Below are 27,488 nucleotides of genomic sequence, written 5' to 3'. Positions count from 1 at the left end.
GTAGAGAAGGAACATGAGAACCATGTTTCAAGATTTTAAAGGGTGTCCCATGGAGGAGGAGGGAAACTGACTTTCTGCTGCTCACAAGGAAGCAATAGTTTCAAGTGTCAGGGAAAGAGATTTGACTGAAAAGACTAGGAAGAACTTCCTGAGAGTAAGAGCTGTTGAGTGGTATTGGCTGCCTTGGAGTATGGTGGAGTCTCCTTCTCTGGAGGCTTTTTCTGCAGAGGCTGTCTACTGAAAGTACTTTGATGGTGCCTTCTTTCATGGCAGAGGGTTGGACTGGATGGCCCTTGGGGGCCTCTTCCAGCTCTAGGATTCTATATCAGGAGTAGGCAATAGGGGGTCTCATGGATACTTGTTCCTCTCCTGTCCACCATCTCATCCTAACCAAGACCAGCCCTTTTGGGATTCAAACGTTAGCTATCTTTCCTTCATTTTCTGCCTCCGAAAGAGAAGAGGAAGGGGCAGGGAGGGGACTTGGGGAGAAACCCCTCCCTCCTGGCCTGCCCTCCCTGCTCCAGCCTGCCATGCGGCCCCTAAGTTAGAAAGTTTGCCCATGCCTGGCCTAGACCATTAACATTACCAGGGCTGCAGTTCTATTCATGCTTGAGAATAATATTGAAATCAGTGGAATTTACTTCCACTGTGTTGGAGTAGGAGTGTTTTGTAGGTGTAACTGGTAAATAACTCACAGGCTCAGCTGGAAGTGGATGAAAGAACTGGGAGGCCCCCATTTACTGAATGCTAAGATCAAATATATTTTAATGTACATGTATTGACGTATTGCTGACGGAAAGATTGGAGGTTTAAATCCAGGGAGCGGGGTGAGCTCCTGCTGTTAGCCCCAGCTTCTGCCAACCTAGCAATTTGAAAACATGTAAATGTGAGTAGATCAAGAGGTACTGCTTCTGCGGGAAGGTAATGGCACTCCATGCAGTCATGCCAGCCACATGACCTTGGAGGCGTCTATGGACAATGCCGACTCTTCAGTTTAGAAATGAAGATGAGTACCAATCCCCAGAGTCGGACACGACTAGACTTAATATCAAGGGCAAACCTTTACCTTTACTTTTACTGACTTAAGAGTTTAAAGTTAACACGTAATCCTATTATATTTATGCACATAATTGTATTTATAGAAATCAGTTATACTGAATGTCCATGCTGTTGTTGAATTTAGCTTTGTTGAAATACCTGGGTGTGCATGAGATCCCATGAATGAAGAAGGATTTGAACCCAGATCACCCAGCATTCTAGTCCAGTACTGAAACCACTGCACCATGCTGGTTCGTTTTCCATCTTTATTACCTGAAAAATCTCATAGTTAAATATGGTTTAAGGGTCCTAGATTTCTTTCATGTGGTCAAAGTCTCATTTTTTTCTGGCCTCTTTGTGAAGTTAGCTCTTCAAAGAAGTTACATTGTGCCCAATATAACTTCAATGGCTACACAACTATAAATAAATCAATCCGTTTCATCCTGCAACTAAATAAGAATAAGACCAATTAAAATTGTAACAATGATTAATTTTATTTTTTTCCAGTAAAATATTCACATAACAATATCAGAGGAATGGAATGACACATATTGAACTCAGACCCATTTTAATTAACTTACACATAAATACATTAAAATCTAAAAATTGTATGATCGGTTTTGATAGAAATTTGATTCTTACAAAGTTAAGTATTGCTTTACTATTGTCATTGTTCCTGTCAATAATATGACTTAATTACCTGTCACAGTAAACAAAAATGCTTTCCAGACCTGTTTAAAGCCATCTTCATAGGAACGGGCCATTGGCTAATCAATCCAAGAAGAAAATATTGTTGAACTGTGTTGCACAAAGTTTCTTTACTTCTTCTGGAGGGAGAAGGAGGAAGAAAAAGGTATCTATCTATATCTTATCTATACATCTATACACATAATAAAAGTGAAAATGTGTATGTGTTTATGTGGCTGAGGTGCCCTCCCGCCTCCACAAACAGCTATAACCCACACTCCCTCCAATGACATTTCAGGTAGTAGTAATAATAATAATAATAATAATAATAATAATAATAATAATAATATTTATACCCCGCCACCATCCCCCCAAGGGGACTCGGGCGGCTTACATGAGGCCAAGCCCAACAAATACATCAATACAACAACAAAGCAAGCAAGCAAATAAAACAATACAAATAATATAACTAAATCAATAATACACAAGGGATTTAAAACACTATGGCAGATTAAATAGCGAGCAGCATGAACATGTCTCCCAACTCCTGCCAATGTCCTCCCCAAACATCATACTGCTCATCCATCACCCAAGTGAAGGCTTTCATTCGAGGACAATTTCATCTTAGATTTTACATGTTTCCTACACCATAGAGACATCCTAGTGTTTCTTACTCTCTCCATTGGTGTGGAATTTGCATGATCCCGCCCATTGCCTCTCCCTTAACCCTTTCCTACTCTTTTCAACTCTGTCCGCACAACAAAGAGAGCAGAACTAATCAGCAACTAAACGTACTGGAGGAGTTTGGGAGATTGACTCCACATTATGGAAGTTGTAGTTCACCCTGCATCAAGTCAGAGCACTGTGATCCCCACTGACAATGGACCTGGACCATATTTGGCACACAGAACTCCCATGATTAACATAAATACTGGAGAGATTTGGGGGGAATTCACCTTGATTTATAACCATTGTAGGTATTGGGGTGTATAGTTCACTGCAATCAAAGAGCACTCTGAACCCCGCCAATGATGGCCCTGGACCTAACTTGGCACACAGAATCTCCATGGCCAACAAAAATTACAGGAGGGCTTTGTGGGAAATTCACCTTGATTTTAAAGAATTATAGTTCACCTACATCCAGAGAGCACTGTGAACACAAACAATGATGGATCTGGACCAAGCTTGGCACACAGAACCCATGACCAGCAAAAAATACTGAAGGTCTTTGGGGGAAATTCACCTTGATTTGGGCGAGTTGTAGTTCACCTACATCCAGAGAGCACTGTGAACCCAAACACCAATGGATCAGAACCAAACTTGACACACAGACCTGATATGCTGAAATTTTATTACTGGAGGAGTTTGGGGGGAAGTGACCTTCCTTTCTGGGAACTGTAGTTCACCCACAACCACAGAAACTGACCTCCATCGATGATGGACCTGGACCAAACTTGCCACACAGAATCCCCATGACTACTTCAATCTACTGGAGGGGTTTGAGGGGACTGACTCACCATAGTGGGAGTTGTAGTTTACCCTACAGCCAGAGAGCACACTGAATTCCACTGATGATGTATTTACAGCAAATTTGTCTAAAATAATAAACTTTAAGTATTGATGGAGTTTCTGGAAGTTAACCTGGCATGATGTGAGTTGTAGTTCACCCACACCCTTATGCATTTTGTACAGTTAAAATTGACTTTCAAATAACTGGGACAACAGTTCTGGTTATTTGCTAGTCGATAAATAATAATGAAAGCAATTCTTGACCACATCGTCAATCTTCCTTACCATTGACTTCAATCAGGTTTGCATTTTTCTGATTCAAAATGACATACAGTTCCCGCTGATCAGACTTCTTGCCCACAATCCAGTAATCGCTCATAGCCTTCACTATGATTTCCTCATCATCGTCAACCCTGTGAAGACATGTGGATGCGTTAGGCCACACTTCTGGCAGAATTATGCAGAATCTATGGTTCACACAAAAGGCATTAAAGCCCCAACTAGAGTGGCCCTAACTAAATTAACCATTGTGTTAAATACTGACTTGCCAAGTTCACTAATTCAATGGGTCTGCTTCAGTTTGCATTGCGTCTGGACAAGATAATGCACTACAGAGTTGTAGAGTAAAAGGCCTCAGGCAGAACTATGCCACCTCACAAAAGGTTCATGCTGCTAGTTGAGGTCGAGAGCAGAGTATGTCTGAGAACCATCTATTTACTACAGACAAACACAAGACGGTGAAAGCATCCACCGGACCCTCACAGAGATCATTTGGGGCAAGTTGTTTTCTTTGCAAGGACTGGCAACCGTTAGGTGCTGGGGGCCACATTAGCTCCCCTGAGGACACATGGAACGGTCGTGCTCCACAATCTCTCTCTCTCTCTGGAGTGTGAGAGACATTTTCACCATTTAAGAGAGTGGTCCTCAATCTGTGGGTCCCCAGATGTTTTGGCCTTCAACTCACAGAAATCCTAACAGCTGGTAAACTGTCTGGGATTTCTGGGAGTTTTAGGCCAAAACACCTGGGGACCCACTGGTTGAGAACCACTGATTTAGGAGGATGGGCGTCAAGCTCATTTCCATCGAGGGCCACATATGCCTTATGGTTGCTTTAAAAGAGCTACTGAAGCTACAGTATGTAGCTGGGTCCCCAGGTGTTATGAATGACAACTTCCATCACTTTTGATTATTCACCATGCAGATTGGGGATAATGGAGACTGCAACCCAACATCCCTTGTGGCTCTGAAGCTGGGGAAAAGTTAAAGGACATTTTAAAGTCAGGCACCATACCCACAATCCTTGTGTCTAAATCCAAACCCCACTATCCTGGCTGAACAAAACAAACAGCAGCTTTCGAGTTGTTATTGTATAACAACACCGCCTAAGCTCTGCGAGTGCAGCATTTTTCCGAATGAAACCGAGTGTTTGAGGACCGGGAGATCTGTAGGGAGACCAAGGTGCTTATTTATAAAGTGATTGTCCTCCCAACTCTGCTATATGCCTGCGAAATGTGGACTGTCTACAGACGTCACATGCAACTCCTGGAACGATTCCATCAACGTTGCCTCCGAAAAATCCTGCAAATCTCTTGGGAAAACAAGAGGACAAATGTCAGTGTGTTGGAAGAAAAAAATACCACCAGCATTGAAGTGATGTTTCTACACCATCAACTTGTCCAAATGCCCAATCACTGTCTCCCAGAGCAGTTACTATACTCCCAATTCAAGAACAGAAAATGGAATGTTGGTGGTCAGGAAAAGAAATTTAAAGATGGGCTTAAAGCCAACCTTAAAAACTGTGGCATGGACACCGAGAACTGGGAAGCCCTGGCCCTTGAGCACTCTAACTGGAGGCCAGCTGTGACCAGCAGTGCTGCAGAATTTGAAGAGTCATGAACTGAGCGCGAAAGGGAGAAATGTGCCAAGAGGAAGGTGTGTCAGGCCAAGCCTTCCGTCTGGAAATCGATGTTCTTGCTATGGGAGAACATGCGGATCAAGATTAGGGCTCCACAGCCACCTATGGATCCACCGCGAAGACACTACACTTGGAGGACCATCATCCTTGGGCTACAAGAGATTGCCTAAGTAAGTAAAACTATCACAACTCCATAATGAAATGTCGTAATGTTTTTGACTTTTTATTGTTGCGTCGCTTATATACATTGGTTTTGTATTTTAGGTTATTTTATTTTTTATTTTCTGTTGTGTTTCTGTGTTATATTGTGTATATTGTATTGATGGGCATGGCCTCATGTAAGCTGCCCTGAGTCCCCTTGGGGAGATGGTGGTGGGGTATAAATAATAATAATAATAATAATAATAATAATAATTATTATTATTATTATTATTATTATTAGCTCTAGTCAGGATGCCTAATGATGAGGAATGCAGGTGCTGTAGTCCAGCATTTGGAGGGCCACATAAAACAACATGGTGGGCTTTGAGTTAGATACATGTGTATTAGGATTTCCTAAATAGCTTTCCATTCTGATTGAATTTTAACAATTTTAACCACTTCAATTTCGGCATCAGTCTGAAGGAGAATAAAGTCCCCAAGAGCCGATTAGAAGACTTTGAAAAAGAAAGGGATTCATGCGTGCCCTGTAACTCACTGCTCCTCTTAGGAAGAAGGTAAGTCACCTAGTGAAGTCGCTGTTGATGTCTCCGAGAATCTTCATCAAATCGGGGTGAACTGACGTGAGAGAGACGCTGGGTGTCCTCCTCATATGGATGGTACTCTTCTCCGCCAGGTTCATATGATTGAAGTAGATGAATTTAAACTGAGGTTCCTTCTCAGACCTACAGAAACAGACCAGAGGAAGAAAAACATTCTGTAAATGACTGAGGGGCCACAGATAAGAAGTGGCTAGGCCTCTATTTCAGAGTGAACCACTGTGCCCTTTAATTTTAAAACCAGTGTCAAAAGATTGTTCCTGGAACATATTAAAACATGGCTGTGTGTAAAACCTGGGAGCAGCCTCTTTGCTTTTTGTTAGGGCAGTCATTGGGAACCACCGGAGAACATAATGACTTCCATGCCATGTTTTGTTTCTAACAGACTTCAGACTTGAGCTTGGCTACCTTCACTACGTGAAATTAAGGACAACAGTTTTTAGGGAAAAATCTGTAATCTGCGAAGTTTCTAGGAGTGTGATTCTTCTGTAAAATAAAGCTCCTCCTCACAGACTGCTTTGTTTTAAGCACAAAAATGCACTTGGGAAATTGTTTTCCCCACTTCTAGTTACCAAGCCGTAGCAGCCGCAGTGAGGGGCCATGGCCATTAGCCTTTTGTTATGATAGGACTCCTGACGGACAATATAGTTGAGGTGGCCTACGTGACACCCACTCCAGGGAGGAGTCCCGGTCGCATGATCCACAAACCTTTGAAACTGAAGCTGGGCCATTTTGGAAGCTGATTAATAACAATAAGAGAAGTCATGGAAACCTATCTTATGTCAGATCAGCCCATCTGTGCAGACTAGCACTGTCTATCCCATCAGTTTCCTACAGTCTCCTGCAGAGGCTTTTCAGATAGAGGCTTGTGGGAAGCTATTGGCTGATTTTAAAGAAATTCTTACGCTATTTGAATTGACAGGTTTTTGTGTGTCCTCTTGAAAGCAAGGAAAAGTATAAGCCACAGCCAGAAGGGACAGAGAGTTTCATCTATGCTGACAATCATGCCATCACTGCCCAAGCTTTGAAACTTGTCTTATGACTTCCTTTACATTCCCACTGACTAAACACAACTGCATTTGGAGCATCCTTCGTAACTAGGCAGCAGGATCAGTGAGGAATCCCAGGCCAGAAGGCATCACCTTGTTTCACGAGCTACGGATATTGGCCAGGAAAGGCTGAATCCCTCTATTACCTTAGTTCAGTAACCAACCAGGGGGATGGGCTTTAGAACAGCAGGTTAACTGCCAGCTGCAGTCAATCTTGCCAATTGAAAGGTTGACAGTTCGAAGCCTGGGTCAGGGTGAGCTCCTGGCATTTAGCTCAGCTTTCCCTGCGTAGTTTGAAAGCAAATGTGAGTAGATAAATAGGTACTGCTTTAAAGCAGGGAGGTATTTAAGGCACCCATAAGGAAATGCCAGAAAAATGCCAGTGATTTGATCAAGAAGGAAGTTTACAAACAAAGCTCTTTGGCAGGGAAGATGGAGCGACAACACACACATACACACACACACACCGGTGGCCGGAAACAAGCACAAGCCTAAGATGCCGAAGATAGGGAAGCCTATATACACCTCTATATATGTACAGTTCTCTGTATAATGGCACTGAATATTTCTGTATATGTGTACTGTGATTCGCCCTGAGTCCCCTTCGGAATGAGATGGACAGAATATAAATACTGTAAATACATTGATAAATAAGGTGTTGACCTCTTCCCATCAAGTTCAATTTTGTCCCATACTATCCCATGCCACACCAGTGAAAACTGCATGCTTCTCACCAGACTATACCACGTGATCATGTGGGGCAGAAGGGGAGCTTTCTGTGTAATATTTCTCTTGGAGTCCTCTGCTTCCCCAGGAAACATACCTTGGAAAACTCATAGGGCAGTGGAGATCTCTGCAGACCGGCTCCCTCCCACTGCTTTTGATCTCTTGGTCTCCAGATCTGGGATAAGAATGAAACCAACCAAGGAAATCTACCTTTGCTATCCTTCAGCAGACAAGAGTGAAGGATTTCCAATGTTTCCTTCGGCCAATATGCAAACTATCATGATGAACGCAGGCTTTCTCCCTCCTTATCTGCCATTTAGTATGGGCCGGGGGAAGGAGACAATGTCCTGACTAGGAGAAGAAAGAGGAAGGCAATGCTGTGCCACACTCCGGCAAGTGTCTCCATATTTATTTGGAGCTGCTAGACCCTGGCCACTTGTCTTGATGTTACAACATGAATAGATGTGGTGAAATTACTTGCTTGCAGATGGCAGACTCGGTGACACACTGCATAGCTTCTCTCTATACCAGGGATTCTTAAACTGCGGATGATCCCACAGGAGTTACCCTTAGCTCAGATATGGGTAAACCCAGACTTGGGGGCTGGATGCGGCCCCTTGGGCTCTTTTCACAGGCCCTCCTCTCTTTTACCATCCTGTCCTCCCTTCCTGCTCTCTTTCCTTCCTCCTTTCCTCCCTCCCTTCCCTCCTTAACTCCCTCTTTCTCCCTCTTCCCTTCCCTTCCACTCTTTCCTCCTTCCTTCCTTTTCTCTTTCTTCCCTCCTTCCCTCTCTCCCTTTCTCCTTCCTTCCTTCCATTTTATCTTTTCTTCCTTCTCTCTTTCCTGCGCCCCTCCCTTCCCTCCCTCTTTCTTCCTCCCTTCATTCATTCCCTTCCACCCTTTTGTCCTTCCTTTCCTCTTTCCTTCCTTCCATCCTTCACTTCCTCCTTTTCTCCTTCTCTCCTTCTCTTTTTCCTTCCTCCTTCCCTTCCTGCCATCCTTCCCTTCCACCCTTCCTTCCTTCCTTCCCACGCTCCTTCCCTCTCTCCCTCTTTTCCTTCCATCCTTCCCTTCCTCCTTTTCATCTGTCCTTCTCTCTTTCCTTCCTCCTTCCATCAGTCCTCTTAGTACTAGTATGTGCCCCCCAAGTTAGAATGTTCACCCATGCCTGCCTTAGCTCAATGCTGGGGTCCTAATAATGTCCTGAACATTATCTAATGGCCCTTTTAGACATTTATATGAAGCTGCTGTGCAGTGCTTAAAGTAGACTCTGCAGAAGATCCTTCAGCTATGCTTCACAAAAAGGAGTCCAAAAGGTGGCCATACTGCTTGAGAGATTTTGGATTTGCAGTTTAGAAAGCACTGCTGCAAAGCTTTGTTCCAGACACTACAGAGCCGCCCACAGTGGAAAAGAACAGGTCTGTCACCTGCCCAAAGCCAGTGGACAAAGAGGTATCGCAGGAGACAGAGGTAGACTACAGCTTCCATTAGACCTTGCCAATGGCGACAAATGACTGAGCTGCAATCTGACACAAAGGGGCCCAGTACTATTTATCTGTACTGAAACCTCATGGGATGACATAAAAAAGTGCTCTTTTAAAAGCACTTTTTATTTGCATTGTAGCCAGTTCTGGAATAGCTGTCTCCTGTTTACTGACAGAGGTTTTGCAACAGAGAGAAAGATCGTACGAACCCTGAAATCCTCTTGTTGATGTTGTATTGTTCACATATGTCTGAAGCTAATACTGTGAGTTGAGGTCCAACAATGCTGTCAAGTTTACGGCAAAATTCCAGGGTTGGCTGCACAGAGGCTGCAAAACAGTTTGGAAAAGGACAGTGAGACTTCCCCCCAATGTACGCTGCAGCCACAGACACCACATCTGCAGAACATAATAAAATATTCTTTCACTGAAATGGGCTTTGATTCTGAGTAGACTTTTACAGACTCAGGCTCTCTCTTCTACTATGTTACCCATGGTCCTTTCATACTCTACAGCCAATCCCCAAGTTACAGGCATCTGACTTACAAATGGCTCCTAGCAGGCCTGTAGCCAGGATTTTGATTCGGGGGGGGGGGGGGGGGCTGAGTTTTGGGGGGGCTGAGTCTGAGTGAAAGAGGGTCTACCCTAGCAAACCTTTTGTATCATTACCCCAATACCCCCATGCATATGGGACATATTGAGTATGGTGATCAGATCATGATATGAATAAACATAACAGTTTAAATAATGCACCAGTAAGGCCTTTTCGCGAACCACCATGAGAATTTCAGGGGGGGGGGGTGAAGCCTCTCAAGCCCCCCCCCCCCCCCCCCCCCGGGCTACATGCCTGACTCCTAGTTAAGAACAGAGGTGAGACCACAGGAAGTGAGAGAAATCTATCTCTTGAAGGGAAATTCACTCCTGAAAGAGTTTTCATGGGGGAAACGTGTTTCCACTAAAGTTTTCTCACCAATTCTTGTTTCCAAAACAAGCCAAAATTTTCAAAATCCAATTCTCACAGGGACAGAAAGTGAGGTGAAATATTCTGAACAGAGGCACAGACAGCAAAAGAAATGTTACAGGGATGTTAACCCTTCCTCATGCCATCCAAAACCTTTTTAAAAAATGGCTGGAGTTACACTTTAAAATGTAACTGTTCAGACGTACATAAAAGATTCAACTTGAGAACAAACCTACAGGACCTACTTTGCCCATAATCCAGCCTGCATTTGAGAAATCCTGATTTCTCTCATAAAGAAAATAGCTCAAACACACCTGTCATTATAAATCATTGGTAAAACCCCACAAAAGGAATAAATAAGGCAAGCAAATGCCACCAAATAATTGATGAAAATGTTCACATGGAAGGATTTGTCACAGAGGAAAAAAGAGCAGGTTATTTCAAAGAATATAATTTTATACTCACCATCAATCATAAAACAGACAGCTGCACTCATAGCCTGAAAAAGACAGAACATTTATCATAAGAATCTCTTATTAAGCTCTACTACACTTCTAACGCTAAGGCGGCTAGTATATATTGTTGTTGTGTGCATTCAAGTTTGACTTGCGGCAACCCTAAAGTGACCTTATTGTGAGTTTTTTTTTGGCGAGACTTCTTCAGAGATAGTTTGCCGTTGCCTTCTTTTGAAACGGAGAGCGTTTGATTTATTTAAAGTAACCCAGTAGGTTTCCATAGTTAAGTACGGATTCAAATTATGGTCTACAGGTCATAGAGTGAAATTCAAACCACTATATGGATATGTTAAATGATATAACTCTTCTTCTTGCTCTATCCTCCAAGAACTAAGCTATTTAAATGTTCCAATCAGTCTATACTGTTTGACTAGGAAAAAGTTGGGGAATTACCTTATAAACAATTAAGTGAAGCTCTTCATAAGCAGTCTCTGTGTTTACAAATATTTTGGGGAATCGGCATTTTGCTTCCGGATCATTCAGGTTTAGAGGTCCCGTGAGAAACCTAAAATGCAAATATGTAATGATATTTATTTCTATCCCGCCGTCTACACAATTTGGAATTCAGAGTAGCTTACAACAAATTAAAAAAATGTACTGTTAGAAATCTACAGGAGATAAAAGTTTAAAAAAAGATTAAATGCCAAAAAAATCAAAACTGTCTATAATTAAGCACACAATGACACACAAATTAGCAAGCTCCACCACATCATTTCGGTGGAACAGGCTTTATATAGTCACCCATTAAATACTGGATTTCACTGCATAATAGTCACCACTGCATAATAGTCGCACTTGCATTTTTTGGATGGCTAAATTGATATTTTTGTCTTCCTCGCATAATAGTCGTAAAGCTATTTGGGTCTGAACTTGGATCTTCCCTTCTTCCTCCTTTCTCCGAAGAGCTCCATTTCAGCTTTTGTAAACTGCCTTCCCTTCAGAGAAAGAGAGAACGAAGGAAAGAAGGGAGGGAGGGAATTTTCCTTCTTCCTTGGCAAGGCAATTTAAAAAAAACAAATAGTTACAGAGCTGTTTGTTTGAGATTGGATCATCTTTTCTCCTATTTATTTATTTATTTATAATCAGAAACTGGAGAACCAAAGGCAGTTTTTTTTTCATTGTGTAAGTCGTATCCTCCCTTTTTATAAAAAAGGGATAAAAAGTGCAACTATTATGTGATGAAATGCAGTATCCAGTTAAACAAAAATCTTTACTTATCTACCAAAAAAAAAAAAAAAAACCAGTCAAAAGTGTGCCAGACTAATTTGCTTGGGAAGAGAGCTCCAGAGCCTTGGGGCAGCCTCTGAGAAGGCCTAACAAAGGTACCTCTAATGGTGGTGGGATAAAGAAAAAGCCATCCCCCAGCAGATCTCAAAGCACATCAGGATATTCCCTTGTTTTTAATGTTGCCCAGTCCATGGCTTGCAGACTGGACGACATTATGATGAGAGCCAAGAGAATGGAATAGATACTTTTGGATTAACAAGAATGTTAACAAGGACAGGACAGCCCATAACAGGTGGGGAGGGGGAATCTACCTTCCATAGTGTTGTAGATTTCCAGGTATTTCCGCGTGTATCGGGGAATCTCTTCCTGCCAACTGAAAAGAAAGGCACTGTTAGGGAAATCCTTGCCATGCTCCCAGCGCCATCGTTACCTCGCAGCACCTTTCCTCAACCTTGTGTCCTGCACCTCCTGAGCTATTTATTTATTTACAGTATTTATATTCCACCCTTCTCCCTCTGAAGGGGACTCAGGACGGATCACAGAACAGACATACACAGCAAACATTCAATGCTGTTTTATACACAAACAAGACAGACAACTGTACATAGATAGAAATATATATCGGCTTTTCCCATCTTCGGCATCTTGGAGGCTTTGTGCTTGGTTCTGACCACGGGACGGGGGGGGGGGGGAGGTCTATTGCTCCATCTCCCTGTCAAAGAGCTTTGTTCATAAACGTTCCTCCTTTTGATCAAATCACCGTCATTCCTTGTGGGTGCCTCAGAATACCTTCCCGCTTTTAAGCGGTACCTATTTATCGGCTCATATTTGCTTTCGAACCACTAGGTAGGCAGAAGCTGGGCTAAAAGGCAGAAGCTTACCCTACCCAGACTTTGAACTGGCAGCTTTTCGACTGACAAGATTTATTGCAGCTAATGGTTTAACCTGCTGTGCTATAACACAGCTACAGCTCTTATGACTCCTAGCCAGCATGGCTCTCTGGGTTGATAGGAATAGGGAGACAACATATTCGGAGGGTGGCAAGCTTGAAAGGGCTACCTTATAGGATTTAGCGGTTGTGCCAATACAACCTTGTTTTCTCCCAGGAGAAGTGGGAAAATTGAGAGGAAAGGATAGTTTCTGCAAAGATGAATGGCACCACTTACCTCTGGTTCTATGTGCCTGGGAAAGAGAGACGTGGTGAGATATTTGTATAAAATTCTCATATCATCTTGCTCCAACCCACTCCTGGAATGTGAAAAAAAAAAAAAGATTAAATTGCAGCACTATTTGTCCTGTGATAGACTACAGGCTGTACAGGCTGGCATCCTGTTGAGGGTTACATGCAGGCACATGTCTACCTTACACCCACTTATAGTATGTGTTTTTAGAAGCTTGTATTATCTTCCTCCCTCTTCAATGGAGGAAGGAGATTCCAAGTAAACACGAGGAAGAATTTCCTGACCATAGAAGCTGTTCAACAGTGGAACTCTCTGCCTCAGAGTGTGGTGGAGGCTCCTTCTTTGGAAGCCTTTAAACCAGTGCTCCCAACCTGTTTTTTTTGGGCCAGGGACCACTCTCCAACATTAGCACCAAAAGGGTTACGAATCCGTTTTTGATCAACTTTAGATTTGGTTTGGTAATTTGGGGTGCTGATGCAGAAAATTGCATTGGATAGACCACATCAGCTCTAGTTTCTGATACAGAACATATGCCATCCAGTAGCTGCTATCTGCATGCCTACAGGAAACCATATTTAATAAGCCCCAGCACTATTGCAACTATTGCCCCAGCTCTTGTTGCGATAGTGTAATAAGGGTGAGCCTGTGGACTATATTTTAGTTTTTGTGGACCACTGGTGATCCACGGACCACAGGTTGGGAACCACTGCTTTAAACAGAGGCTAGATGACCATCCATCGAGGCTGTGGACCATATTTTAGTTTTTGTGGATCACTGGTGGTCCACAGACTACAGTTTGGGAACCACTGCTTTAAACAGAAGCTAGATGGCCATCCATCAGGGATGTTTTCTATTTGAGATCCCTTTAGCTGAGATGCCAGCCATCTTCCTGGACTTTAAATATGTAATTTGCATGTTGTTCTGTCAATAAGCGATAGCGTCTCCCTCATCAGAGCAGTATGTTAAGCACATTCACTAATAACAAATCACTTGAATGGAAGACACACAACAGCTGTCAAGCCCTCACAATTCACAGGGTTGTTGGCTCATGCTAACTACACTGGTTCACGTCCAGACAGTATATTTATCGCCAGAGTGTTTTCAGGACCTTGTATTTCAGACTGTAAGGGCTACCTATCCCCACAACAAGACTTCCTAAACCTAGTATTATCTGTATGTGTTGGACCGGAACTCCCAGTAGTTGTAGTAGATGAAAACTGCAGTCCAGCAAAGAGCAAGAGCTTGTGGTAAGGGCAGTCATCCAGCGGAACAGACTAGGCTAGAACGTGGTGGTCTCTCCTTTTTTGGTTAGTTTTCGGCAGAGGTTGCATAGCCGTTTAACAGAGATGCTCTAGTAGATTTCCAGCTTTAGCAAGAAGCTGGACTGGATTACTTTTTGTGCCTGCCTAACTGACAATTTTATGACACTGTAGGATGAGAGGTGTCTAGTAGCCTCAACCCAGTGACCCCAAGAAATGTATGGCTTCACCAGACAAAATACATACTTGAACCCAAGGGAAATTACTTTACTGCTGCTAATAACCAATTTTTAATGTGATTCATGGCTGGAATCACTGGGTTGCAGTGAGTTTTCCAGGCTGCATGGCCATGTTCCAGAAGCATTTTCTCCTGACATTTCACCCACATCTATGGCAGGCACCCTCAGAGATTGGATCTGTTGGATACTAAGCAAGTGAGGCTCATTTATCTGTGGAATAACGTCCAGGATAGGAGAAAGAACTACTGACTGTTGGAGGCAAGTGTGAATGTTGCAATTGGCCGCCTTGATTAGCACTGAATAGCCTTGCAGCTTCAAAGCCTGGCTGCTTCCTGCCCGAAGGTATCCTTTGTTGGAAGGTGTTAGCTGGCCCTGATTGTTTCTTCTCTGGAATTCCCCTGTTTTTTTAGTGTAGTTATTTATTTACTGTCCTAATTTTAGAGTTTTTTAAGACTAGTAGTCAGATTTTGTTTATTTTCATGGTTTTCTCCTTTCTGCTGAAATTGTCCACATGCTTGTGGATTTCAATGGTGTCTCTGTGTAGTCTGACATGGTGTCAACCAGAGAAGTCAGCCATAGCAGAGCACCTGATGAACCAACATGGGACACAGCATATTGAGAACACAGCTATGCTGGACCACTCTAACAAACACCATGTCAAGCTACACAGAGAAGCCATTGAAACCCACAAGCATGTGGACAATTTCACATTTTGATCACACAGATCAGAATCCCCCAGATAGCTGTAATACAGAAAAAGAACATTTTCCAATGTCCTGAATATACCTAAGCATAGGCCTAAAATGCAACTTTCACCTATACAACCAGGTAGCCACTTTGAACACCAGCCTGAATTTTCTCCCTGTTCTGACAGTCATGCCCACATTTCTACTATTTTATTTGTGCCATTTTGAAATTATAAGCTGTCAACACTCTTGGCATGTATCTGTAACACAAAAGGCAAATTCTCTTTCCCCTCCCCCCAAATATAAGTATCAAACCTGGAAAAACTATGGCCTAGAACCTTGAAAATCAAAACCCAGAAAACCATATATTTAATCTTCCTCTGATTTGTAATTATTTTATGCGACCGCCAGTCAATTACTTCTTGCCGAAGCTTGGAGCACATTCTCTCTTGACTCCTTAATCACTTTTGAACAGGAAACCCTTGAACTGGACCTCTCCAATGAAACTGGATGCCCGGTGCAGCTGTGCCGTGTCAATAAACACCCTGAAATCAAACACAGCTGAAGGGGAGCTTGTGGGTTTAAATTACATTGATGCTGCAAACTGGAGGCACGTCTTTGTTTCTGTTTAAAACACAACATTTTCCCTCAATGAAGTCATGATGGGCAAAGAGTGCCTTGGATTACTTCAAGACATGCCACTCTTTTTTATCGCTTCCTTCCAAAATTAAAAGTGTCGAAGAAAAAAATTGTGTGTGTTTGTGTTGAGGGACCAAGAGCCCAAGAGATTAATTATCCAGAAAGAATTATCTCTTGCCTTCTTCCCTGGCAACTTGTCTCTCTTACTAGTCCTCTGATCTCCTCACTTCAGAAACAGAAAATAGATGCTAAATGGCTCATCTCTGACATCTGAAATTGACTCAGCTGTTTTCATCATAATTTGCTTTGCTTATAAAGGGAGGAAGGCAAAGGCTGCAGTCATCATTGAAATTAAATGCATACATGGTGTGCAGAAAACAGACAGAACTTTTCCCTGTCTCATCATGATATGAGAAACCAGGATTATTAACTGAAGCAGAACACTGGAAAGATTCAGAGCACACAAAAGGAAATGGTTTTTCAAAGCACACCATTGAACTATAGAAGATAAAACAAGAAAATATAATATATTGTATATACATATAATATTTATGATATTAAAATATAATGCAATATAATACTAATAATATATCATAATTATATATTTATATTACATGTAATATTATTAATAATTTTACAATATAATGGTATAGTACAATATAGTAATATTTAATACTGATACTGCACTATGCTAATAACATAATATATTGTATGTATATATATCGGGGTGAGAAGGGCGGCATATAAATGTCGTAAATAAATAAATAGAACCTATCTGTGGTAGATTTACAGGTGGAGAAATATCCTCATGTCCCTTTCCTTCTGAGCTTCCGATGGCATATGGCTTCAGGGCCAGAAGCTTGGCCTGCACAGCCCTTCAGCCAGATCTAGCCTTGCTCCTTTTAATTCGTAGCCTCTGGATCCTAAAGTCATCATTCAACAGCCTCCCACAAGGCTCCCCTGATGCCTATATTATGAGGCCTGATAGAGAGCTTGTTTATACCAACATTTTGTTGCTTTCACAACCTGGTGCCACACACACACAAAAAATTGCCTTTGTGACGTGTTCAATTTTGTTCTCTGGATTGAAATTCCTTGTTCTCTGTTCTCATATTGTCAGCGTTCTGGAAGAAGCACAGACCACCAGCATTGAAGCGATGCTCCTTCACCATCAACTCCGCTGGACTGGCCACATTGTCCGAATGCCTGATCACGGTCTCCCAAAGAAGTTACTCTACTCCTAACTCTGAACTCAAAAATGGAAAATGGAATGTTGGAGGACAGGAAAAGGGATTTAAAGATGGGTTTAAAGCCAACCTTAAAAACTGTGGCAAAGACACTGAGAACTGGGAAGCCCTGGCTCTGGCACTCTAACTGGAGGTCAGCTGTGACTAGCAATGCTGCAGAATTCAAAGAGGCATGAATGGAGGACAAAAGGGAGAAACGCGCCAAGAGGAAGGCACATCAAGCTAACCCTAACTGGGACTGCCTTCCGTCTGGAAACTGATGTCTTCACTGCGGGAGAACATGCGGATCAAGAATAGGGCTCCACAGCCACCTACGGAACCTCCGCCTTAGTCACTACATCTGGAAGACAATCATCCTTGAGCGACGAGGGATCGCCTAAGCAGTAAGTCTCTGCTGTCATTTAATTGTTGCTTTTGGTATTTTAACACATTGTGCACAACGCAAAGGACTCTGGTTAGTGGACAGTTTCAAAATGTAAGTCAAGAAATGAATGAGTGCTTTGCATACAATGTCCTGAAATGATGCAAGACAGCTTCTCTGGTACTCTAGCCCACTGCTTCTTAAAATGTGAGTCCAGCCTCCAAAAAGCTCAATGTTGGGGTCACTAATAATAATAATATTATTAATAACTTTTATTTGTATCCTAACATGATCTCCCAAAAGAACTCGGACGGCTTACAGGACAGCACATATTAGTGACATAGTACACATAAAATACAGGTAAAATTACACCAGAACATTAAACAATAACAATGTCAATTAGCATAAACAACACATTAGAAAAATAAAAGACACAACCTCAATTTAAAAGAATCATACAATTATAGAGTTGGAAGAGACCTCGTGAGCCATCCAGTCCAACCTCATTCTGTCAAGAAGTAGGAAAATCACATTCAAAGCACTCCTGACAGATGGTTATTTAGCCTCTGTTTAAAAGCCTCCAAAGAAGGAGCCTTCACCACACTCCAGAGCAGAGTTCCACTGCTGAACAGCTCTAACACTTAGGAAATTCTTCCTCATGTTCAGGTGGAATCTCCTTTCCTGTAGTTTGATACCATTGTTCCGCGTCCTAGTCTTCAGGGCAGCAGAAAACAAGCCTCCACCCTATAACTTCCTCTTATATCTTGATACATTATTCTCATGATATCTCCTCTCAGCTTTCTCTTCTGAAGGCTAAACATGTCCAGCTCTTTCAGCTGCTCCTCATAGGGCTTGTTCTCCAGACTCTTATCATTTTAGTCACCCTCCTCTGGACACATTTCAGCTTGTCAACATCTCCAATCAGTAAAACACCTCCCTTCAATCAGTGAAACACAGTAATATCTACTATTAAAATGGATAGTACATCTGGGCTCACTTGAAAAAATTTCAAGTAAAAAGGGGTTGCAAGTGTAAGACTCTGAAGAAACCTTGCTCTAAACAATGAATTATACTCCTGAGTGTAAACATGAGTATAGCCCTGAATACGTACTCCTTTCTTATGGTAGAAATACGGCATAGGAAAGATATACATATAGGGATGCAGGATGAGCATCTCTGCATGTGTGTATGACAAAGAGAGAGAGAAAAAAAATGAAAAATCAGAGAAATGTGCATTTATAGCTTTTGCATTCATGCCGGTACCTACCAGATCAGTTGATCATTGTAGAGAAAGACAGTATATTTGACTATGCTCAAGCTTTCCTCCATTCTATTGATGAATGACTGAATTTTTAAGTACGTCATTTTGTCCAATGGAAAGAAACTAATTCCACAGAAAACATCCAGTAGGTCACATGACTGTAAATGAAGTGTCTGCAAGTACTGAAAAAAACACATAAGGGTGTCAGATGAAGAAAATAGTGGTCTGATTTATATAGGATATAGCAAGAAACAAATGTTGTTTTCTTGATCTATTTGAATACAACAGCCTTCCACTTAACAAACAGTGACTGGAAGGGGCGGGCAGAGATTAGGTATGGACATATTTGGGGAAGAACACCAAAACTGAGAAGCAGCAGTGTTTCTTTCTTTATTCCTGGGCCAAAAACCCAAGCTCCAATTCTGTCTGCCACTATGACCTTTATCTTTGTATAATGCTCAGGCAAAGGCTGTAATCCCAAACTTTTGGTCAGCAAGTTCAGCAGCTCAGTGGTTTAACCCCCTGCGCCACTGGGGGCATGTGTACATGCCACTAAGTAGATGCCATCCAAAACCTTTTTTCTAAAAAAAGCACCATTCACAAAGGTCACCATTTCATAACTTTCTTTCATTCATTTTTCTATCTTGACTTGAAGTTGGGATTTCTTAGTGTGTAAAAGCATTCAGAAGAGTGTTTTAAGTCAATATGCTTCATACACAGAGCAGAATCATAGAGTGGTCTCCATTAGGTCTCAGAATCATTTTGAGGAAAACGAAAAAGCTTTCTTGTGTGCTTTTAAATCGCTTCTAACTTATGGTGACCCTATCACAGGGTTTCCTGACAAGATTTGTTCAGAGGGAGTTTGCCTTTGCCTTCCTCTGAGGCTGAGAGAGCAATACTTGTGTACGGTTACCCAACAGATCTTTATGACTGAGGGGATTTGAATTTTGGTCTCCAGTGCTCAAACCATAACACCATGACAGCTCTTCATTGTAATTTTTAATCGTGTGTTTTTAAATAGCTTTAATTAAATGGTCCTTTAATTTTTAATCTTGTAATTAAGTCCCAGTAAAAGAAAGTAAGTGAATGAATTAGTAACTAGATGCCCAGCTGACATGCTCTTACCACTAAAATAATATAAGACTCACCCGATGGAAGAACTTTTCTAGGCGCTCTTTCAGAACACGGGACCCTCCATCTTCCATGGCTTTTTGGAATGTGCCATTAAAAAGCTATCCATTATAATTTGAGAAACAACAATAACAAGACAATTAAGTTGGGCAACTGAGTCATTAAAAACATATCTGTTCATCAGATTGGATTCCACTTAAAAAGACCATTACAGTTCTATCCTCTAGTTTCATGTCCTTTAGTAGGAAAACAAAAGCTACACAACATGTAGATATTTACTTAGAGAAAGGTTGCCACTCAGGACAAGCAATGGAATTTCAGTTAATAACATTATCCCAACCTTTCCCAACTTAAACATAACCCAAATGACCCAGAGTACAATTCCCAGCATCTCTTGCTCTAGCCACACTGGTGGGGACTTGACATTTGGGAAAGGATGCAGCCTACTGTATCCCCAATCATGAGCATGAGCACACTGTGTGAACAAGAGAAAACAACTATGCCGTCATGGCAAGTATTTGTCCAGCTAGCTAACTGGTTTTCCAGGGCAAGCCTCAACCATACTTGAAGCTTTGAATGAGATGGCAAACTGTGGTCAGGGACAGGCTGATAAACATATGACAGAGTACAGAACATGAGAGGTCACAGTCCTTTAACAGTCTTTCAGATGTTTTGTATTTTAGTTCACAGAAGCCATGGCCTATATGATCAATGCTCAGGAAATAAGGGAGCTGAAATTCACAATACTGAGAGTACCAAGAGCTGAGCAATTGATTTACATGGTTCAAATCACAATAAGAATATTACAGCAAGATTCCTTGTCCTAGAAGCTCTGAGCTTTCCATAGTGTCTTTTACAGTGAGACTTTGTGAGACTGGGGTTGCCATTTGACTTTGTGCTGAATCTACAATGTCATATACTCCAGTTCTAGAATGCAGAGTAACTGCATTAAACTGGATTACATGGCAGTGTAGACTCATTCCTTGTTACCTGCAGTGTTCTCAACTCTTGGACGTGTTTCCCTCCCCTTTCTGCTTCTGTAACATCTTCATCTTATTAGTTGTTGTTTTATGTATTGCAATGCACTGTATGAAAAGTGGTACAATAATGCAGCACATACTGCTATATGTAATGATACCCACATATTTATTTATTATTTATTATTTGAACATTTATATTCCGTCCTTTTCAACCCCCAAAAGGGGACTCAGGGCAGTTTACAACTGACAATCATTAGATACCAACAAACAAACAATCACAGTACAAACAATTAACATTAAGTAAATCAACAAGATTATAAAAACACATCAAAATATTGACCAATTAAATATTAAAACACAACCAAGCCTAAGTCCCCATAGGTAGTAGTAAGTAAATATTTTGTACTAAGAAATGTTTTTCCTGTCCAGCCTTTAGAGAGAATGAAACCAAGAGTCAATTCAATCTTGGTTAGAGAACAGGCACAGACTGCTCTTTCCAACCCAGTATAATTAAAGCTTATAGAATGTACATTAAAAACATACCTTGTACATATTATAACACTGCTGTAACACTGAACTATACACTTTGTCCTGTAAGATACACAAAAAAAAAAAACAAAGACCTGTTTCAGAAACAATAAGATTACAAATGTTTTGACTAACCTACGCACAGGACTGGTTTATTTTCCTGAAGACATGCAGTCTGTTTCTCCTTAACATTTATATGAATATGGTTCATTCAGTTTCCCATTCTAATTGTATTTAAAGTCTACACAACATGTAGATATTTACTTACAGAAAAGTACTGCCATGAAGTGCTACTGCCTCATGTTAAAAATTAAAAAGTATATCAAACATACATGACAAATATGAGGCCTATCTTATTTTCCTAGGAAAGGCATTCCAGAGGCAGGGGCCCATCACTGAGAAGGCCCTCTCTCTCATCCCCACCAACCGTACTTGTGACGGTGGTCGGAGCAAAAGGAGGGCCTCCCCTGAAGATACAAAGACACAAAGTACAAAATTGTCACAAGGATGGGGTAAGTTGCAAGCTATTTTGGTGAATATTACAAGTTTTTCTACGAAACGTAATGTGCTGGTGACTACTCCATGGCCTTTCCTAGGAGGCCAATTGCCTTTGACCTTCCCCCAAAAGGACTGAGTGGCAGTCATCCCAGCAGGCTACCTGTTTGCCCAAGCAAATGCCATCTAGCTGCTTCCATATCAACAAATTTGTGATCTGGTGTGATTAATTATGAGAAAGCTTATGAAGTCAAGCTTTTAACACTTAATTATTTAACTTGCAACATAATATCTAGATAATAATTACCAATAATTCTTCCTCTTGGTATTCTGCAATTGGTTTCCCATCTTTGTGTTTTTCTATGATGGGATTTCGTACAACCTTGAAAAACAGAACAAAATAAGCATATTTAATTTGTTTCGAGGCATTACACTGAGCATTTGTATTGATTAAAAATTCAACAAAAGAGGGTCAACTATAAAACAGAAGATAAGATCTCCAATGATGCCATCCTGTGATTTTTTATATGGAAGAGACTATGTAGTCAACAGTTTACTTCCAGAAAATCATTTATAGGGTTGCAACCAATGTGATGCAATATAATCTAAAGCTCAGTTATTTGTTCTTCATGTGCTTTTGTGGGAATTAGTTATCTGGTTGCTGTAGTTTGAAGATAGCTTCAAACGACATGAAATGGTCAGTGTAAATGGAGCCAGAGATGACTTCTGGCTGTAACGTGAAGTGATTACACTTTAAATAATTTCCCCTTCTCCTTCTTTTGAATATTCAAAAGAGCTTTAAGAAGCTTGAGTACAACATTTACTGTAACAGTGTCATGTATTTACATACCATAACCATCCAGAAATTTTCTTCAGGCTCATTGAAGAACTGCCTGTTTTTCTGGGTATGGAGAGATTTTGCAGGTTTTGTGGGGCTAAAAGTCCTAAAGATAAAATTCAAATGAATTAACATTTCAAATATCATGGAACTATGTTATTGTTGTCATGTTATTATTTATACCCTGCCTTTTTTTTTTTGGATTGAGATCCAAAATGGTTCAAAAATATGTTCTAGGGGAGCAATGTTTAACAGACAGTGCAATTGTTTTTGTTGTAAATTAACTGAAAGGGCACTTGATAATCAGACAGAAAAATGCACTTCTAGAATCTACAGACAGCAATCAGTGTTTAGAGATACTCCCTCTTTTTTCATACACTAGAGAGGTCTGCAGCAGGTTAAACCACTGAGTTGCTGAACTTGTTAACAGAAGGTCAGCAGTTCAAATCTGTGGGACAAGGTGAGCGCCCATTGTTAGCCCTAGCTTCTGCCAAACTAGCAGTTCGAAAACATGAAAATGTGAGTAGATCAATAGGTACTGCTCTGGTGGGAAGGTAACGGAGCTCTGTGCAGTCATGCTGGCCATATGACCTTGGAGGTGTCTATGGACAACACTGGCTCTTTGGCTTAGAAATGGAGATGAGTACAACCCCCCAAGTAGGAATTGACTAGACTTAATGTCGAGGGGAAACCTTTACCTTTTTTAGAGAGAGGTTCCTTCTTAAATGTTGCCTGTTATAATGCTTCAAACATGTCATCTAAAACTGACAAGAAAAATCTAGTCCTCTATGTATCTTGAACTACATCCTCTACAATACTCTATCTACTTGAATCTAATGCTCGTCTTTTTTTGCTAAATTACCTCACCAAAATTAGGGTGCACATTAGACTAGTGTAATACGGCAATTTTAGTACTGAGCCAAAACAAAAGGGAAGATGTTTCAGGAGAACTTGGAACTGTTATTTGAGATATGTCATCTAATTTAATTGCCATGGCTCAATGACATGTTATGCTATGCAATCCTGGGATTTGTAGTTTGCTGAGGTATCAGCATTCTTTGGCAGAAATGACTCAAGACCTGGTATAGCTACAGCCCCCAGGATTCTGTGTTCCATATAAATAAATAAGAAATGGGATATACAAACAGATGGAAGTCAATACCTTGTGAACTGCACGATGGCTTCACATAACCCAACACTTCTAATCTTTTCATTCTTTTCTACTTCATTTGGATAATAAAACAGAATCTTCTTTTCTTCCTGAAATTAGAAAATCAGCAATGACCAAAAAGACAAAGGGTCAGAGTCAAACAAACATCTTTAAAGTCTTGGCATCTCACTACATTTTGGATATCAATCCATCCTAGTTTCCATTTGATGGTGTTTTCATTTATTTAATTTAAAAATAAAAATATTATGTGGACCCTTGTCAAATGCTTTGTTCAAATCCAGAAAATTGTGGGCATGATATTGCTACCAACAAGTATTTGTATTTTCTCTCTCTCCCCACACATCTATAACTCAGCTATTCTTTAGAAGGCACGCACTGTTTATTTCCCACCAACTTAGCAAGTATTTTCCATTAGCCTATATTAAACTATAATCAAATTCTGAAGTTCTGAAATTATCTGCCCCACTAGCCTCTTTCACATTTATCCTGGTTTTTTAGTGGAAAATGTTCCAGAACTTCACATGGATACGAGAAACTGCAGATAATAGCGAACTCTACTGAAATGAAAAACCAAGAATAATGTAGAGTCATGCTGGAGGATGTAGAATAAAAAGGACATATTTTGTGGGACATTTAGAAATAAAATAGTGGCTACCAATTTTGTGGATACATAAGTTGTACTATATTCCAAAGTTTTTTTAAAAAATCAAAAATCAATTCATTCCAAAAGTTTCAGGAAAGAGATTATTCTTTTTATGTGGAATGCTAGGGACCTGAATTGTTTTAGATCTTTGTTGGATTTTGTAATTCTTGCATACAATGACATTTGTATATCTGATTCATAATATATAAATAACGAAATATGTATATGTGATAATGAAATTCGTATGTATGATATATACAAATATATTATTCATAATATATTGCATGATGAAATGTGTATACCTGATATACAGATAATAAACTGAATTATACATAATATATACATAATGAAATTTGTATAGGTGATATATAGATTATGTATTATACACCATATATACATAATGGAATTCTCTCCCTCTGGAGGCCAGAACCGCCCCATCCATCCTAACATTTAGGAAACGGGTGAAGACGTGGCTGTGGAGTCAGGCCTTTGAGGAATGCGATAACACCATAGGACTCTGGGTGGAAGTGGATATAGATCCATCTAATAGGACAACTGACCACTGTAGTTTTATATTTAGTGTATTTTAAAGTTGTTTTGTAATTTGTGATATATGATATTTTAATGAGTGTATATGTTTTTATGTCTGTAAACCGGGCTGAGTCCCTCAACGAGGTTGAGAAGCTCGGTATACAAAGCTGTGAAATAAATAAATAATAATAAATAATAAAATCATATGCATGACATATAAATAATATAGCATACATAATATGTACATAATGAAATTAATATACCCAATGACCCAAAATGTTTTGGATTTCTCCTTAATTTTGGAATGCTTGCATATACATAATCAAATTAATAGACATAATATATTATACATACTGTATACCTAACGGCGCTCCATGCAGTCATGTTGGCCACATGACCTTGGAGGTGTCTACGGACAATGCCGGCTCTTTGGCTTAGAAATGGAGATGAGCAGCACCCCCCAGAGTCGGACACAATTAGATTTCGTATCAAGCGGAAAGCTTTACCAATACCTAATGTAATTCACTGACATAATTTGAAGTGTTTGAAGTATTTAATGTATGCCGCTTTGAGTCGTATTTGTGGAGAGAAAAAGTGGGGTATAAATACACACAATTATAGTAATAACAACAACAACAATAATAATAGATGGGGAGTGGGTCTAATACAAATAACAACAAAGCAACACAATAATAATAAACATAATTATAATATATCTCAGGCCTGGGCAAACTTGGGCCCTCCAGGTGTTTTGGACTTCGACTCCCCCCATTCCTAACAGCCTACCGACCACTGCAGGTGTCAAACCGCGCCAGTTCTCTCGTGTAGCTGCCTTTCGGGGCGTTTGGGGGACGAGAAGGGCCTTTACCTCTCCTTCCCTGGGGCCCAGCCGGGGGTTGTAGACGAAGAAGCCGAGCAGGGCCGGCGCCAGGAGCTTCTCTTGCCCGGCTCCCGCCGCCATCGCCGCCGGGCCCGGAGGAAGAGCGCCTTACGAGGCCGCAGCATCGGGCGCCTTGGCAGAGCGGGCACGGCCAGGACTCAGGCGCTCTCCTCCTCCGTCCCGGAAGTGCTTCTGCTCAGGCTGCCACTGCGACGCAGGCCTCAAGCGGAAGGAAGGCCCTAAGCGTTCTTCAGACTCTGCGGCCCAAGCTAGGCCCCAGGTCCCCCTAAGGCACTGTTTCTCAACCTGGGGTCGCCAAAGACCATCAGAAAACCCAGTATTTTCTTTTGATCATGGGGAATCTGTGTGGGAAGTTTGGCCCAATTCTATCGTTGGTGAGGTTCAGAAGGCTCTTTGGTTGTAGGTGAACTATAAATCCCAGCAACTACAACTCCCAAATGTCAAGGTCTATTTCCCCCAAACTCCACCAATGATGACATTTGGGCATATTGAGTATCTGTGCCAAGTTTGATCCAGATCTATCATTTCTTGACACCACAGTCTCTGGATGTAGGTGAACTACAACTCCCAAACTCAAGGTCAATGCCGACCAAACCTCTCCAGTATTTTCTGTTCGTCATGGGATTTCTGTGTGCCAAGTTTGGTTCAATTCCATCGTTGGTGGAGTTCAGAATGCTCTTTGATTGTAGGTGAACTGTAAATCCCAGCAACTACAACTCCCAAATGACAAAATCAATAAGCCCCCCCCCCCAACCCCACCAATATTCAAATTTGGGAGTATTGGGTATTTGTGCCAAATTTGGTCCAGTGAATGAAAATACATCCTGCATATCAGATATTTACATTACAATTCATTGTTGCTGTTCATTCGTTCAGTCGTCTCCGACTCTTCGTGACCTCATGGACCAGCCCACGCCAGAGCTCCCTGTCGGCCGTTACCACCCCCAGCTCCCTCAAGGTCAGTCCAGTCACTTCAAGGATGCCATCCATCCATCTTGTCCTTGGTCGGCCCCTCTTCCTTTTGCCTTCCACTTTCCCCAGCATAATTGTCTTCTCTAGGCTTTCCTGTCTCCTCATGATGTGGCCAAAGTACTTCAACTTTGTCTCTAGTATCTTTCCCTCCAGTGAGCAGTCAGGCTTTATTTCCTGGAGGATGGACTGGTTGGATCTTCTCGCAGTCCAAGGCACTCTCAGCACTTTCCTCCAACACCACAGCTCAAAAGCATCGATCTTCCTTCGCTCAGCCTTCCCTAAGGTCCAGCTCTCACATCCGTAGGTGACTACAGGGAAGACCATGGCTTTGACTAGGCGGATCTTTGCAAAATTACAGTTATGAAGTAGCAACAGAAATAATGTTATGGTTGGGGGTCAGCAACACGAGGGACTCTATTAAGGGGTCACAGCATTAGGAAGGTTGAGAACCACTGCCCTAGAAGGAAACAACAAGAAGACCCAGTGTCCTATCCTATGATAGGCGAGGCCCGAACCTTTTAGGGCTTTATAGGTCATGACCTGCACCTTGAATTTGGCT

General features: G+C 41.3%; 1 protein-coding gene across 2 annotated transcripts; it reads right to left on the bottom strand.

The window, feature by feature from the left end:
- Window positions 1-1,507: 1,507 nt before the first annotated feature.
- Window positions 1,508-26,144, bottom strand: LOC137098016 (vacuolar fusion protein CCZ1 homolog). Of its 2 annotated transcripts, XM_067473697.1 has the most exons (15): window positions 25,925-26,143; window positions 23,874-23,971; window positions 22,724-22,817; window positions 22,181-22,255; window positions 21,394-21,441; window positions 19,888-19,971; window positions 18,746-18,921; window positions 13,033-13,114; window positions 12,178-12,239; window positions 11,033-11,144; window positions 10,590-10,623; window positions 9,376-9,493; window positions 5,875-6,033; window positions 3,520-3,647; window positions 1,508-1,865 (listed from the first exon to the last, which is right to left on the bottom strand). In XM_067473697.1, exons 1-15 carry the CDS (start codon window positions 26,015-26,017, stop codon window positions 1,810-1,812), a joined length of 1,419 nt encoding a protein of 472 aa, XP_067329798.1. In that variant the 5' UTR covers window positions 26,018-26,143; the 3' UTR covers window positions 1,508-1,809. The 2 variants fall into 2 exon arrangements, with proteins under 2 accessions (XP_067329798.1, XP_067329799.1); XM_067473698.1 differs by lacking the exons at window positions 1,508-1,865; window positions 3,520-3,647; window positions 5,875-6,033 and adding an exon at window positions 7,680-7,857 and having other exon boundaries at window positions 25,925-26,144.
- Window positions 26,145-27,488: the final 1,344 nt, after the last annotated feature.

This window comes from Anolis sagrei, chromosome X, assembly GCF_037176765.1.
Source record: "Anolis sagrei isolate rAnoSag1 chromosome X, rAnoSag1.mat, whole genome shotgun sequence".
NCBI lineage: Eukaryota > Metazoa > Chordata > Lepidosauria > Squamata > Dactyloidae > Anolis > Anolis sagrei.
Note: the sequence above shows the minus strand (reverse complement) of the source record. Positions and strands in the feature narration are given on the sequence as shown.

Bases quoted from the DNA above. Each gene is read 5' to 3' on its own strand.
- LOC137098016 (XM_067473697.1), bottom strand. From the start codon at position 26,017: ATGGCGGCGGGAGCCGGGCAAGAGAAGCTCCTGGCGCCGGCCCTGCTC. The intron at 23,972-25,924 runs GTAAAGGCCCTT...TTCTAATTTCAG, and splicing joins TGGGCCCCAGGGAAGGAGAG to GAAGAAAAGAAGATTCTGTT. The intron at 3,648-5,874 runs GTGACTTACCTT...ATGTCTTCACAG, and splicing joins ATCAACAGCGACTTCACTAG to GGTTGACGATGATGAGGAAA.